Source organism: Delphinapterus leucas, chromosome 20 (assembly GCF_059928025.1).
Source record: "Delphinapterus leucas isolate spDelLeu-1000000601 "Yukka" chromosome 20, BTC_Dleu_Yukka2, whole genome shotgun sequence".
NCBI classification, from domain to species: Eukaryota; Metazoa; Chordata; class Mammalia; order Artiodactyla; family Monodontidae; genus Delphinapterus; species Delphinapterus leucas.
The window spans coordinates 1872142-1887332 of NC_143148.1; the positions used below are offsets into that span (position 1 = coordinate 1872142).

The window sequence follows — 15191 nt, forward strand, 5'->3', positions numbered from 1 at the left end:
CGGGATGAGTTATGCTTCAGCAGAATCGCGCGTTGAATTGTGTCGCTTTTCCAGACACCCCGACTCTGGGAAGACGTGCAGGTGGGGGCGATGGGGGAACCACTGCCAGCCTACCCCATCCGCAGCAGGGCCTCCCTCAGAAGGACCCTGGCCCAAGCGCAGGCTGGTCTAGGGTCCTCCCTGTGCTCCACGCTGGGGGGGTGGTTCTGTGACAATCTCTCCCTTCTCCCGTGTTCCAAGGGAACGCCGTTAGTTCTTTTCCTCCAGGAACAGATGCACTTCAAGGCAGCGAAGCCATGTGTGATCTGAGGTCGCATCTTGGAGAGGACAATGAGGCCTAGGCACAGTGGGTGTGGCAGGAGGGACAGGCTGCAACTCCGGACCCTACAGTGCCCGCTGGCTGCGGGCTCACAGTGACTCAGGCAGAGAGGAGGGGGGCGCGGGAGCCGGAGGAGACATTCAGGGAGAGGGGGCACCTCCGTGGACGTCTTTAATGGCACTCCCCTTGGGGTTGAGTCTCCATTCCTGGCCGCAGAGTCTGCGGTCCCCCCTTTTCACCTAAGGGCCGAATCCCAACTTTCACACGCAGCCGCCAGGGGGCGCCGGCCGGTCCAGGAGAGATGCGGGCTACGAGCTGCCCTGGGGCCTTTCCCCGGGGGAGAGCAGGGAGCTGCAGGGACGCTCAAAGGGCCTCCAGACCCCGCGGAGGTTCCCGGGTTCACCAGAGTCCTCCTGGGAAGGGTCAACCTGGAGCCCCCTGACGGTCTCCCCCGGCCCCTCTGGGCTTCAGGCGCGAGGTCTCTACTGCTGGTCCCAGGACGAAGGTCCTCAGCCCTCCCCCTACAGAGGTCAAGCGCACACCCCGGTCGCCAGCAACAAGTCCGCGCTGCTCTCCGGAAGCCGAGTCCCCGCCTGACGCCCTTGAGGCAGAGTCTCAACTTTTCGCCTACAAAGTCAACTCCCGACCTTTCCAGGCGACACCCCAGGAGGCGCAGCCAAACCTGCCAACCCTGATCTGGTCAGATCACGAGCCCGTTTTGCGGTCAGGGGTCGGAGAGGGGTGGGAGCGGCTCTCACACCAGGGAGGGAACTCAGGACTTTTCGCAAAGGGTTCTGTGTCTTCCCCCAACCCCCGCGCCGGGGGAGACCTCCCATGTAGCCCGCGACCACCCGGGTCAGCGTAGGGGTTCCCATATGGCGTCGAAGCGTCGCCGACCCCTCATCCGGACATTTTCCGGGCAACCTCCGTACAGGGCCACAGGGTAGACCGCCGCCCGGGCCATAGAGCCCTAACACGGCCTCCGGGACTCCGTGATCTCGGTGTGGGCGCCCTCCTCTGTGGCTGGTGGGGCCATGGGAACTACGCTACCCACAATGCCGGAGGCCGAGGGCCAAGACTAGCAGCCAATGAACGCCCGAAAGCAGGGCGTTTTCTCGTTCGGACCAGAGGATGTGGGTGGGACTTCCGGCGCCGCTGTTGTGGCAGTCACTATGGCTGCTCCAGTGTCCAACAGCGATACGAGTACTTTAGGAGAGCGGAGTCAGGATCGGGGTGACCAGAGCGAGGAGGCTTTAGAGGAGAGGTTGTCCCCACTGCACAGCGGCGAGTCTGCAGAGCCGCGGCGGTAGATGACGATTGTACACGAGTTCCGTCTCTGTCGCCCACCACCTAAGACCCCGCTCCTCCCAGACTCCGATGGCGGCGGCCGCGCCGAGGGACCCGCCTCAGGTAAACGCTCGTCCTACGGGCCTTGACCGCCCTCACCCCACCAGACACTATAGACCCAAGTGCGGGGCGCCTGCTCATGTCTATGCAGTATAGATCCCTGTGTCCAGAAGAGTGAGGATCTCATGGGTGGAGTCCCCATATCTAAAAAACAGTGTGATGAGATGTTGGGAGAGTGTTACAGGCAGAGGGACCGGTTTATGTAAAGTTGTGGAGGGGTGATTGAGCCAGAATCATTCCCACTTGGAATGGCAAGTTGAGGAGTTTTAATCTCAGGATGGTATGGAGGGTTGTGAATAGAAGAGGCACATGGTGTGACTTAGGCTTTTCAAATTTTCCAGAAGTTGCTCAGAGTAAGAACAGACTGGAAAGGGGATGAAAACACTGAGCCACAGGGCGGTTGAGTTTTTATCCAAGATCATACAGTTGTAAGAGCACGAAGAACAGAGACTCAGAGATAATGCAGTCATCCCAGGTCACCTTGCTCCAGGGCTGGACAGGGGTACAGGGAGACCTGAGCCTACTGAGCCTGCCATGATTACATCCTTCTAATGACCTCCCTCTTCCTACAGACTCCCATGACTACAGAAGTGCTTATGGACTGTACAAAGGTGAGTGGAGGATATTCCAGGCCTTCAATGGTCCTGACCAACCCTTTGTCTCTGGGATTGTGTCCTGGGATTTTTCCAGTCCATGGACCTGGAGACCCTGAAGAAACCCCAAGCCCACATTTGGTTGTCTCTGGGAGGCACAATTTGGGACTCCAGGGGAATTACCTGACAAGAGGACATATGCCCTAATGCCAGGCTCAGAGTTTAGATGGCGTCTCCCTGCCCACGTGCTTGTTGTTGGTGTGAGCAGACACAGTGATCTTGATACCATGAGAAGAGAGCAGGTATCTGAGGCCCCAGGGCCTGATATTTCCTCTAAGGTGGGAACACTGGAAGGAGGATGAGCAGGGGACGGATGTCTGGGTGAAGGAACTTGGGTCCTAGAAGAGAAGTTGATCATGGAATGATCTGTCCTCATCCTGGCAGGGCTGTGTGACCTTTGAGGACGTGGCCATTTACTTCTCGCAGGAGGAGTGGGGGCTCCTTGATGAGGCTCAGAGACGCCTGTACCACAAGGTGATGCTGGAGAACTTTTTACTTACAGCCTCAATGGGTAAGGCCCTCACCCAAGGGTCCTGGTCTCTATCTTACCTTCTGTCCCCCAGAGGCAGCCCTGCCCTTTCCACAGACAGACCATGGGCTCTGCTAACTTCCCCACTTTCTTGGCATATGTGTTGTGGGTACCAGTGCTGAGCTGTGTGCACTTCCCGCCCCAAGTAGTTCTAAATCCTGTTGTACCAAGCTTCCAGGGAAGGATCTCGGATTTAGGAGTCTTGCAGTCAGCCTAAAACAAAGCATCTCACCTTGTTTGCCCTCACCCTGGCAGAATGAATGTGTCCAGATCCATGACACCTGGTGTCCCGAGTTCTGATTGAGTCGGTAATTTTAATAATATTTATAATTAGTATTTAACAATATGTATATATGATATATAATTTTTACTGATGTTAGATATGGGGTCCTGATGGATGGGACCACAATATTATAGTAATCCACCATGAGGCACCTTTAATTTTTCCAGATTTAAGGACAGACATAATTGGGCTTTAGAATGGAAAAGCAGTGAGGATAATCACCCCTTCATTTATTAGATTTTCTATAGTAAGTTTTAATCCTTGAAGGCCCTGTTTTAACATACATTGGGCTATATTACCTATTTTAACTGGGTGGCCTGTGAGGTACCATTTTATTAAGCCAATTTGTGTCAAAGACTTATGTTAATTTAAAATTATTATTCAGCATGTTAGAGCAGCTGTGCCCAATATGGGATAGTTTTGGGTGCTATGACATTGGAAAATTTAAGAAAGGCTACAGTTCAAGTGAGACATACCTATTTTTCTCTGTTTTGTATTTAGTTACATTCCTAAGAGTATACAGTTATGGTGTGTAAAAATAGTGTAATCCTGGGATTTCCCTGACTGTCCTGTGGTTAAGACTCTGTCCTTCCACTGCAGGGGGTGTGGGTTTGATCCCTGGTCGGGGAATTAAGATCCTGCATGCTGTGTGGCCAAAAAAGTAGTGGAATCCTCACATATAATTTGAGCCCCACTAATAATTACGTTTACGAAGTTTGACCATTGGTCCCTTTTAGTAAATGTTAAAAGTTATTTATTTATTTATATTTAAACCATTATACTTAAACCATTGTACTAAGGAATGATTGACATTTAAAAAAGTGTACACATTTCCTGGATACAACTCAATAAGTTTGGGAATAAGTATACATCCTTGAAACCATCACCACCATCAAGACCATAAACATATCCACCGCCTCCCACCTCTTTATTATTATTATCATCATTATTAATTGGTGTGTGTGTGTGTGTGTGTGGTAAGAACACTTAGGTTACTTCCATATCTTAACTATTGTAAATAATGCTGCAATGAACAGAAGGGTGCATATATCTTTTCAAATTAGTGTTTTTGTTTTGTTCAGAGAAGTACCCAGAGGTGGAATTGCTGGATTGTATGGTAGTTCTATTTTTAATTTTTTGAGGAGTCCCCATATTGTTTTCCATAGTGGCTGCAACAGTTTACATTCCCACCAATAGTGCATAAGGGTTCCCTTTTCTCCACAGCCTCACCAGCACTTGTTATTTGTTGTCTTGGTAACAGCCATTCTAAGAGGTGTGAGGTGATACCTCATGTGGTTTGATTTGCATTTCCTTGATGGTTAGTGATGTTGAACATTGTTTCATGTGTCTGTTGGCCATCTGTATGTCTTCTTTGGAAAAAAGTCCATTTACATCCTCTGCTCATTTTTTAATTGGGCTGTTTGTTTGTTTTCTTTGATATTGAGTTTACATGTAAGTTTTTTGGGTTTTTTTTACATGTAAGTTTTTAATCCATTTTGAGTTGTTTTTGTGTATGGTGTAAGGTAAGGGTCCAATTTCATTCTTTTGCATGTAGATATCCAGTTTTCCCAGCACCACTTATTGAACAGGCTACCCTTTTCTAGTTTGTATTCTTGGCCCCCTTCGCAAACATTAGTTGACCATATATGCAGAGGGTTATTTCTGTGCTCTCTATTCTGTTCCATTGGTCTATGTGTCTGTTTTTATGCCAGTACTATACTATTTTGATTACTGTAGCTTTGTAATATATATAATTTGAAATCAAGAAGTGTGGTGGGGCTTCCCTTGTGGCGCAGTTGTTGAGAGTCCGCCTGCCGATGCAGGGGACGTGGGTTCATGCCCTGGTCCGGGAAGATCCCACATGCCACGGAGCGGCTGGGCCCGTGAGCCATGGCTGCTGAGCCTGTGCGTCCGGAGCCTGTACGCCACAACAGTGAGAGACCTGTGTACAGCAAAAAAAAAAAAAAAAAAAAAAAGAAGTGTGATGCCTCTAGGTTTGTTCTTCTTGCTTAAGAATGCCTTGGCTATTCAGGGTCTTTTATGGTTCCATATGAATTTTAGGATTTTTTTTCTACTTCAGTGAAAAATGCCATTGGCATTTTGAAAAGAGTTGCATTGAGTCTGTAGATAGCTTTGGGTAGTATATTTAAGAATATTAATTTTTCCAATCCATGAACAGAAGACCTCTTGCCATTTAGTTCTGTCTTTAATATTTTTCATCAATGTTTTAGAGTTTTCAGTGTAAAGATCCTTTCACCTCCATGTTTAAATCTCTTCCTAAGGGTGTTTTTTGTTTTGTCTTTTTATCATCATAAAAGGAATTGGTTCTTAGTTTCTTTTTTTTTTTCTTTTTTTTTTTTTTGCGGTACACGGGCCTCTCACTGTTGTGGCCTCTCCCATTGTGGAGCACAGGCTCCGGACGCGCAAGCTCAGCAGCTATCTGATTTTTATTCTTCTTTCTATTAATGTGGTATATCACATTTATTGTATTTGCTGAAATGTCTTTGCATCCCAAAGGTAAATCCCAGTTGAACATGCTGTATGATACTTTTTTTAAAAATAAATTTATTTATTTATTTATTTTTGGCTGTGTAGGGTCTTTGTTGCTGTGCGTGGGCTTTCTCTAGTTGCGGTGAGCAGGGGTTACTCTTCGTTGTGGTGCACGGGCTTCTCATTGTTGTGGAGCACGGGCTCTAGGCACGCAGGCTTCAGTAGTTGTGGCACATGGTCTCAGTAGTTGTGGCTTGTGGTCTCTAGAGCTCAGGCTCAGTAGTTGTGGCACACGTGCTTAGTTGCTTTGTGGCATGTGGGATCTTCCCAGGCCAGGGCTCGAACCCGTGTCCCTTGCATTGGCAGGCAGATTCTTAACCACTGCACCACCGGAAAAGCCCTGTATGATACTTTTAATGTGCTGTTGAATTTGGTTTACTGTATTTTGTTGAGGATTTTTGCATCTATGTTCATCAGGGATATTGGCCTTTGATTTTCTTGTGTTGTAGTGTTCTTATCTGACTTTGGTGTAAGGGTGATACTGGCTTTGTAAAATGAGTTTTGATGTGTTCCCTCCTCTTCAGTTTTTTTGAGGATTGGTATTAAATGTTTCATAGAATTTACCAGTGAAACCATCAAACACTGGGATTTTCTTTTGGGGGAGGTTTATTATTACTGATCCAATATCCTTACTCATTATTGGTCTTCTTTGATTTTCTATTTCTTCAAAATTAAATCTTGGTAGGTTGTATATTTCTAGGAATGTATCCATTTCTTCTAGGTTATCCAATTTGTTGGTGTATAATTATTCATAGTAGTGTCTTATGATCCTCGTATTTCTGTGGGATCAATGGTAATGTTTCCTCTTTCATTTATAATTTTATTTATTTGAGTCCTCTCTTTTTTTTCTTAGTCTAAGAGGTTTGTCAATTTTATCTTTTTCAAAAAAATCTTAGTTTTGATCTTTTCTATTGTTTTTCTAGTCTCTTTTTTGTTTATTTCCACTTTTATCTTTACTGTTTCCCTCCTTCTGATAACATTGTGCTTAGTTTGTTCTTTTTCTAGTCTTTGAAGTGTGAAGATAGTGTGTTTACAATCTTTCTTTTTTTCTTAGTGTAGATATGTATCTGCTATAAAACCTTCCCCTTTTAGAACTGCTTTTGCTGGGTCCCGTAAGTTTTGGTATTTTGTGTTTCCATTTTCATTTGTCTCAAGATATTTTTTGATTTCCCTTTTGATTTCATCTTTAACTCATTGGTTGTTCAAGAGTGTGTTATTTAATTTCCACATATTTGTGAATCTTCCCATTCTCCTCCTGTCATTATTTTCTATGTTTATCTTATTTTGGTCAGAAAAGATACTTGATATGATTTCAGTTTTCTTAAATTGGTTAAGACTTGTTTTGTAGGCTACCATATGATCTATCCTGGAGAATTTTCCCTGCACTCTTGAGTAGAGTGTGTTCTGTATTCGATGAAATGTTCTATATATGTCTGTTAGATACATTTGGTTTATAGTGTTCAAGTCCACTGTTTCCCTGGCCGTGAAGGTTTTTTGTTTTTTGGGGGGTTTTTTTGGCGGTACGTGGGCCTCTCACTGTTGTGGCCTCTCCCATTGCAGAGCACAGGCTCTAGACGCACAGGCTCAGCAGCCATGGCTCATGGGCCCAGCCGCCCCGCGGCATGGGGGATCTTCCCGGACTGGGGCACGAACCTGTGTCCCCTGCATCGGCAGGCAGACTCTCAACCACTGCGCCACCAGGGAAGCCCGTGAAGGTTTTTTAAGATGTCAAAACATCATATTATACAGAAAGCTTAAAAAAGAACATGATTAATACTCTCCCACCATAATCAGCATGATTCACAAATATTTCTCTTCTTTCAGTTTGTTTGCATGGAACAGAGAAGAAAGAGACACCTTCTGAGCAAAATGTTTCCCTAGAAGTTTTGTCACAGGTCAGGACTCCAAAGGTAGGTCCAATCAGCCAGAAGGCTCACCTCTGTGAGAAATGTGTCCCAATCCTGAAAGACATTTTGCACTTGGCTTGCCTACCTGGGCAGAAACCATACTTGACTGGGGCATGTGCAAACCTACGACAGCTTCAGAAGCATTTCAGTGCAAAGAAAAGTGACATGGATAGGGCATCATTTGTAAAGAGTTGCATATTCCATGTGCCAGGGCATCCCTTCACCTGTAGGAAGGTTGGAAAGGACTTCCCAGCTACTTTGGGCCTTCTCCAGCACCAGATCACTCCCACTTGTGAGAAACTCAACAAAATCACCAAGTGTGGGGAGGCCTTTCATGGTAGGAGAAGTCATTACAAGTTGTGTGAATGTGGGAAAGCTTCCAGCTACAAACAGAGTCTTGTTTACCACCCAAGTGTCTCTACTAGGAAAAGGGTTTATGAGTCTAGCAAATATGGGAAAGCCTTGCGCTGTAAGTACTCACTTGTTCAGCTCCAGAGAGTCCACACTGGAGAAAGGCCTTATGAGTGCAGTGAATGTGGAAAATCTTTTAGGCAAAGAGCCACCCTCATTATACACCAGAGAGTTCACACTGGAGAAAGGCCTTATAAATGTGGCGAGTGTGGAAAATCCTTTAGTCAGTGCTCCAATCTTATTGAACACTGCAGAATTCACAGTGGAGAAAGGCCTTATGGGTGTGAGGAATGTGGAAAAGCCTTTGGGTGCAAATCCAATCTTGTTCGGCACCAGAGAACCCACACTGGAGAAAAGCCTTATGAGTGCAGTGAATGTGGGAAATTCTTTAGACAATGCTTCACGCTTGTTCAACACTGGAGAATTCACACCACAGCAAGGCCTTTTGTGTGTGTCCAGTGTGGGAAATCCTTTAGCCAAAGAGCCACTCTCATTAGACACCAGAGAGTTCACACTAGTGAAAGGCCTTATGAGTGTGGGGCATGTGGGAAAGCCTTTGGATCCAAATCCAAACTCAATCGGCACAACAGATGTCACACTGGAGAAAGGCCTTATGAGTGTGCTGAATGTGGGCAGTCTTTCAGACAAAGCTACAGCCTCGTTGAACACCAGCGAATTCATAGTAGAACAAGGCCCTTTGAGTGTGGCCAGTGTGGGAAGTCCTTTAGCAGAAGAGCCATCTTCACTAAACACCAGAGAATTCACACTGGAGAAAGGCCTTATAAATGTGGCGAGTGTGGGAAATCCTTTAGTAGAAGCACCAGCCTTATTCAGCACTGCAGTATTCACACTGGGGCAAGGCCTTATGAGTGTGGGCAGTGTGGAAAATCCTTCAGGCAAAAGTCTGTCCTTATTCAACACCAGGTAGTTCACACTGGAGAAAGTCTTTATGAATGTGGTGAATGTGGGAAATCCTTTAGCCAGTGCTCCAGCCTCAATCTCCACCGAAAATTTCACACCAGGGAGAGGCCCCATGAACACAGGAAGTATGGGAAATCCTTTACTCCAAACAGCTAACATTGTTTAGTACCAGGAAGTCCACACTCTGAGAAAGGCCTTAGACCTCAAGGAATTGCTGTCTCCTCATTCATTATAATAGCACTAGACAGCTTCTGTGAGGGAGCCGTCTGCCTTGAAATTGAACCTCATACCTCCCACTTTCCAGAGGGGTTAAATTCCCAATGAGTTCCAGGGACCTGTGAAGCTTACAGGAGCTACATTCCATGTTCTAAACTCCCCAGGGCCCTTGTCAGAGTTACATCTCTGATATTTTCTCTGGTAGAACCCACCTCACCTCTCCTGCCTTGCACAGTATTTCATTGGTCACCCTGATGTGCTAACACAAGGAAGATGTCTGTGCTCTCTCCTATTCCCTGGAGGAAATCTTGAGTAGTCTGTGCCCTTACATTTTCCTATTTCCAGTTGATTAAGTATGAGTCTGACCCTTCATCAAAATTGTTGGTTTCACGTGACATTTGTGGTTGATATTCCTGCCTCAAAGTCACCAACTGGTAATTGCCTTGCCCCCTCCCCCCACCATTGCTCTGGTTTGTGTAGCAATAAAGGTCTTATTGTTTAACCTACCTTTAATCTCAGGGGTTGTATTCACTGCGGGGGGTGGGTGGAAAACAGAATTGGCCTGTTTGTATGAAGGGATGGGTCCTCAGCCTCTTGTGCCTCAGCAGGGACAGTATAATGACAGGAGAATAGTTTTCATTCTAGTTTTAGCCTAATTTGCATTGCTCCCCAAGATCTCCTAGGAACTAAAATAATGCTTTGTGGTCCTAATTTGGGACCTGGCAGTCTACATATTGTATGACCACAGGTTACCCTGAGGAGGGGTCACTTATTTTGGCAAGCTCCAGGGCCTTTGGGACTGCCATGACTTTGTCTCATATTCCCAGAGGGTGTCCTATAATGCCCAGCACTGTTGAGGGGAAGCTTTTCAGTGGGTTCTACAAAGGAACCAAGTGTCCTGATGTTCATAATTCTGTGGACTGGTATCCCTCCTCACACTACAGGAGCCGGTTTTCAACCATACTTGGTAGTAAAATCCTGGGTGGGATTAATAGTCAGTGGAAGAGCATGCAGCAAATTAAATGGAGTGTGCCTCTTCTAATGTGCGTCCATAAATCTTCCAGTGACTATGGCTGTGAGGAATCACAGACCCTCCAAAGGCTGTGTACCTCCTATAGCTGAATTCATTGTCAGCAAACAATCTAAAGGTTTTGTGAATTCTCATTGTCTTTCTGGGCTGGTCAACTCAAGTCCATTACTGTAAAGGCAGGGAAATGAGAACAGAGAATGGAGATCCTGTTGTCCAGGGATGTGCCTTTTGTGGTCCAGCCAGTGGTCCTGTTGTCCCAGACTGCAGCGGCCTCCATTGCTTGCCCATATTTCCAGCACTGATTCAGGGCTGCCCTTCCCACGGAAAGGGAAAAAATAGAGTGGAGTCAATATTGAGTTGTTAAACTTTCTGGTTTCCAGAAAGAGGGGGAGGTCCAGATTTTTTTTATTTTGAACGATTTGTTTTAGAAACTTTATTGAGGCATAATTGACATGCAGTAACCTATACATATTTAAGGTATATAGTTTGAAAATTTTTGCCATATGTATAAACCCATAAAACCATTAGAATCACGATAATGAACATAACCATGATTTACCTCATGCCCCTTTACAATCTCTCGTTGCCCTTCCCAAGCCTACAGGAGTCCAGTGATTTACTGCCTTCAACAATAAATTAGTTTGCATTGTCTAGAATTTTAGTTGAATTGAAGTATAAAAGTGTTTGCTCTTTTTTTTTTTATATTTTTCGTACTGCCTAATTATTATGAAATTCATCAATGTTGCTTATATGAATAGTTCATTCTTTTACTGTTGAGTAGTATTCTTGTCTATGGATATGCTACTATGTGTTTATCCATCCATCTGCTAATGGGCAGTTGGGTTGTTTCCAGTTTGGTGTTGTTAGAAATAAAGCTGCAATGAACATAGGCATACAGTTCTTTATATGAATATGTGTTTTAATTCTCTTGTGCCACTACTTCAGAGTATGTGAATGTTTCAATATTTAACAAACGGCCAAATTGTGATCTAAACTGGTTGGACCCGTCTGTGTTCCCACCAACAGTATATGAGAGCTCCTATTCCTCCACATCCTGCCAATACTTGGTATTGTCAGTCTGTTTAATTTTAGCTGTTTTAACAGGGGTGTAATAGCATCTCACTGTGATTTTAATTGCAGTTCTCTGATGTTCATGATGTCCAGCATTTTTTTCCTGATTATTTGCCACTTGTATATCTTCTTTAACGACTGTTACTACCAGTTGCTTATTTTGAAATGGATGTTGGCTGATGTTTCCTTTTCCATTAATAAATAAAAGACATATGTCTAACAAAGACAGGTGTTGGAACTTCACTCATTCCTCAGCAGTGATGTGTCATCTTTACTAAAAGGAAGTATTATTTTTGAATACTATCAGAATATTTTCTCAATTGTTTGTTGCTATTCTGGGAGTGTAACACTCCCAGAGGCTATATACTTTCAAGCGTTGTCTACCTTCCTAACATATTCTCCACCACTTTCGTAAGTCTAGCCATTCAAATAAACAAGGCCCATTTTGTAGAGTTTTTGTCCGTTTTTCTGGTGTATCTATGCCCATCCTGGCCAATTTCAAGTTGCCAAAAGGATGGCACTAAACATGGATTTGGGAAGAGTGTGCAGTAGCACAATATTATAATGTATTTCCACCATGCTGATGGAGTGGTCACAAATAACCTCAGGAATATATATGAGTAAAACATAGTAAAATAATTTGGAAATGACAACTCTTTTTTTTTAATTAATTAATTAAGTAATTGGTTTTATTTATTTATTTTTGGCTGCATTGGGTCTTTGTTGCTGCACACAGGCTTTCTTTAGTTGTGGTGAGTGGGGGCTACTCTTTGTTGCAGTGTGCAGGCTTCTCATTGCAGTGGCTTCTCTTACTGCGGAGCACAGACTCTAAGTGCTTGGGCTTCAGTAGTTGTGGCACGTGGGCTTCAGTAGTTGTGGCTCACAGGCTCTAGAGCGCAGGCACAGTAGTTGTGACGCATGGACTTAGTTGCTCCGTGGCATGTGGGATCTTCCCAGACAGGGGCTCAAACCCATGTCCCCTGAATTATCAGGCGGATTCTAAACCACTTCACCACCAGGGAAGCCTCAACCCCATCATTATTGATCAACTCATGGCCATTCTTGTTTCACCTGTCCTCACGCATATAACTGGGTTGTGTTACTTATAATCCCAACATCTTGTCATTCAATGCCTAATCTCCTCAGAATGTACTTCCAAAACGTAAGGACTCTTTCATAATCCTAATAACTTTCAGACAAAATTTTGAGTTGTTAAAAATATATTTTCAGGACTTTCCTTGTGGTGCAGTGGTTAAGAATTCGCCTGCTAATGCAGCGGACACGGGTTCTATCCCTGGTCTGGGAAGATCCCACATGTGGCAGAGCAACTAAGCCCATGCACCACAACTACTGAGCCTGCGCTCTAGATCCCATGAGCCACAACTACTGAGCCCGTGTGCCACAACTACTGAAGCCCACGTGCCTAGAGTCCATGCTCAGCAACAAGAGATGCCACTGTAATGAGAAGCCCATGCTCTCTGCAACTAGAGAAAGCCAGCGCACAGCAACGAAGACCCAGTGCAGCCAAAAATAAATAAATACATTTTAAAATATATATATTTTTTCAGTGTTCAGTTTCTTTTTCAATTTTCCCAAAAATATGTTTGTTCTTTAAGGCAGTCAGATCCAAAACGGATCTATGTGACTTTTAGTAGCTGTATCTGGGAAGTCTCAATTCACTTATAGATATCACTTCATTTTTTAAAATTCTTGGGCCATTCATTTGTTGAAGTTGCTCTGTCGTTTGCCCATCAGAATTTGCCATGTTCTGGATTTGGGGTGTGCGTGTGTGTGTGTGTGTGTGTGTGCGTGTGTGTGTGTGTGTGTGTGTAAGTGTTCTCTGCCCTGGGCTGTGCTGTGCACGGTCCTTCCAGCGCCCCAAGTCCGCGCTGGAAAATCACCAGCTGGGGGCTCCCAGTCAGTCAGCCTAGCGCCCTGGAGGAACGAACCTCTCTCACCTCCCCAGCTCGGACTTGCGCTCCCCCAAGAAGCTTACCCCACCAGGTTCCCCGGAACTGAGGATCTTGTCCACAAAACGTGCCCCCTCCACGCGTCTCCGGAGCCCCACCTCAGAACGAGGCTAACGATCTGGTCAGACATCCTTGCATGCAGCTTCCAAAAATTCTGCCGGAATTTGACAGTAACACTAATATCCTCACCTAGGCCGAGAAAAATAATAATAAATGCGCCGTTTCCATTTAAAAAGTTTAACAAAACAAAACCCAGCATGGAAGTCGTTTATCCTAGTCTCTTATTTTGGACACCCCCCGAATTTCTGCTTCCATACGCAGTGACAATCCTAGTACTGCTCGGGCCCGGGGGCTTGGGGCGAGGGGGTGAGGGTCTGCTTCCACCGTTCGCACTGAATTAGGACTAACATCGGAAATGGGGGTCGGGGCGCATTCCTTCCAGGACGGCGGCTTACCCCCTTGCAGTCCTGGACCTGTTTCTTCTATACATGAGACCCAGAATTGTTCCGGCTCTCTCCCTACACTGGCAAAAAGACGCCCCCACCAGGCCCGGGGCACAAGGGTCCGCCTTGAACACGTGCGAGTGTCCGGGGAGCTCTGCGCGGCCCTGTCTGCCCCGTCCTGCATCTTCTGGCGGGCTGTACCCGGGAGCGGCTCCCGCCTGCTCCTCCCCCAAATTAGGTAATGCCCAAAGGAGGTTACGTCAGCAGGCTTCACGGACGTTCCTTGCCTTCTTGGGGGAGGTCACCCCCGAATTCGCTCAATTTGCGGGCTTCACGGGACCCTAACACCCCATTACTTAAACGCTTCTATAATAGAGGAACACAGGCAGACGGGCGGCAGGGGCTGCGAGAGAAGCGAGGGCGGCCAAGAGGGCGCAGATGTGTCCAGGCCTGCACGCCACCCCTCCGGCGCCACGATGGTTTACCCCATGACGTAAGGGCTCATTCATAAACACTGTTATAAAGAGTGGAGGCGGTGCCGGTTGCTCCCGCCTCTGGGCTGCTAGCTCCTCAGGCGGGGACCCAGCCGCCGGCCTGATGGGCAGGGACCACGCCCCGCCCCGGCCCCGCTCCAGCCGCACCTTACCACCACCCTGAATTCTTCCGGCTTCAACGCACGCCACGCTTCAACGTCCGCTACCGCCTGGCGTGCTACCACGTGGTGTCCTCCCGCTGCTGCATCGCTTTCCGGGCCGCGGACGGTTCCTCCTGCTGTCACTTCCTGGCCGAGTCCTCCGGCACTGGCTCTCCTGACCATGTGCAGGAAGGCTGAGCTCGCGGGACTCGCGGTTCGGCGTCCCTCCTTCGCCGGGTAGTGAGGCTGTCCCGGCCGGAGCATCCCGGTCCCGGGAGCCCTGGACTTGCTGGAAGCGCACGCACGCTTGTCCCGGTAAGAATGGTCCCTTTTCCGCGCCGGCTGTTTCGGAGCGCTCCGGCCCGCCCGCTGTGGCTTGTGTCCGGCGGGAGCCGAGCAAACGCGTGCCAAGCAGAGACTTGCTCACAGGACCCCGGCTCCCCGGGGAGGCGGCAGAAAGTGGGCGCCCTCCCTCCGCTGGCAGCCTGGAGCAGGCAGGAGGGGCGGAGAGGAGGGGAAGCGGGCGGATGGTAAGGCGGCTCACCGATAAAAAGCGAGTTCACTCGGGAGACTCTTGAGGGGCTCCTGCATCAGAACAGAAGTCGGGTACATTTATAAGAACCCCCTTTCGAGCCGGTGATGCTGAGGGTATAACGGGAACGCAGTCGCAGGATGGAGGAGAAAGGCAGTGCGCGGCAGAATTCTTGGGAGGAAAGGGGGAGACCTTCCAGCCAGGATGAGGGGCATATAAAAAGAAATGAGCAGTCCAGGACAGTTTCTCCTCCCTCTCACTCCACCTGTATCCAGAACCTGCTTGGTCCCCTCAGCTTTCCCCTTCTGTTTCCTT

At 47.0% G+C, this 15191-nt stretch overlaps 1 protein-coding gene and 1 long non-coding RNA gene across 5 annotated transcripts in view; both read left to right on the forward strand.

Annotated features, from left to right (window-relative positions):
• Positions 1-716: 716 nt before the first annotated feature.
• On the forward strand, positions 717-13824 carry LOC111170006 (zinc finger protein interacting with ribonucleoprotein K-like). 3 transcript variants are annotated; one of them, XM_089901971.1, is made up of 5 exons: positions 717-1729; positions 2299-2337; positions 2764-2890; positions 7566-7651; positions 10824-13824. In XM_089901971.1, exons 1-5 carry the CDS (start codon positions 1697-1699, stop codon positions 10839-10841), a joined length of 303 nt encoding a protein of 100 aa, XP_089758097.1. In that variant the 5' UTR covers positions 717-1696; the 3' UTR covers positions 10842-13824. The 3 variants fall into 3 exon arrangements, with proteins under 3 accessions (XP_089758097.1, XP_022420492.1, XP_022420493.1); XM_022564784.3 differs by lacking the exon at positions 10824-13824 and having other exon boundaries at positions 779-1729; positions 7566-9702; XM_022564785.3 differs by lacking the exons at positions 2764-2890; positions 10824-13824 and having other exon boundaries at positions 780-1729; positions 7566-9702.
• Positions 13825-14093: 269 nt separating this feature from the next.
• The window catches only part of LOC111170021 (uncharacterized), a 39932-nt gene continuing 38834 nt past the window's right edge, over positions 14094-15191 (forward strand). For both annotated transcript variants that reach the window (XR_016390810.1, XR_002643333.2), the window contains exon 1: positions 14094-14659. This is a non-coding gene — a long non-coding RNA (uncharacterized LOC111170021). The remainder of the gene's footprint in view (positions 14660-15191) is intronic.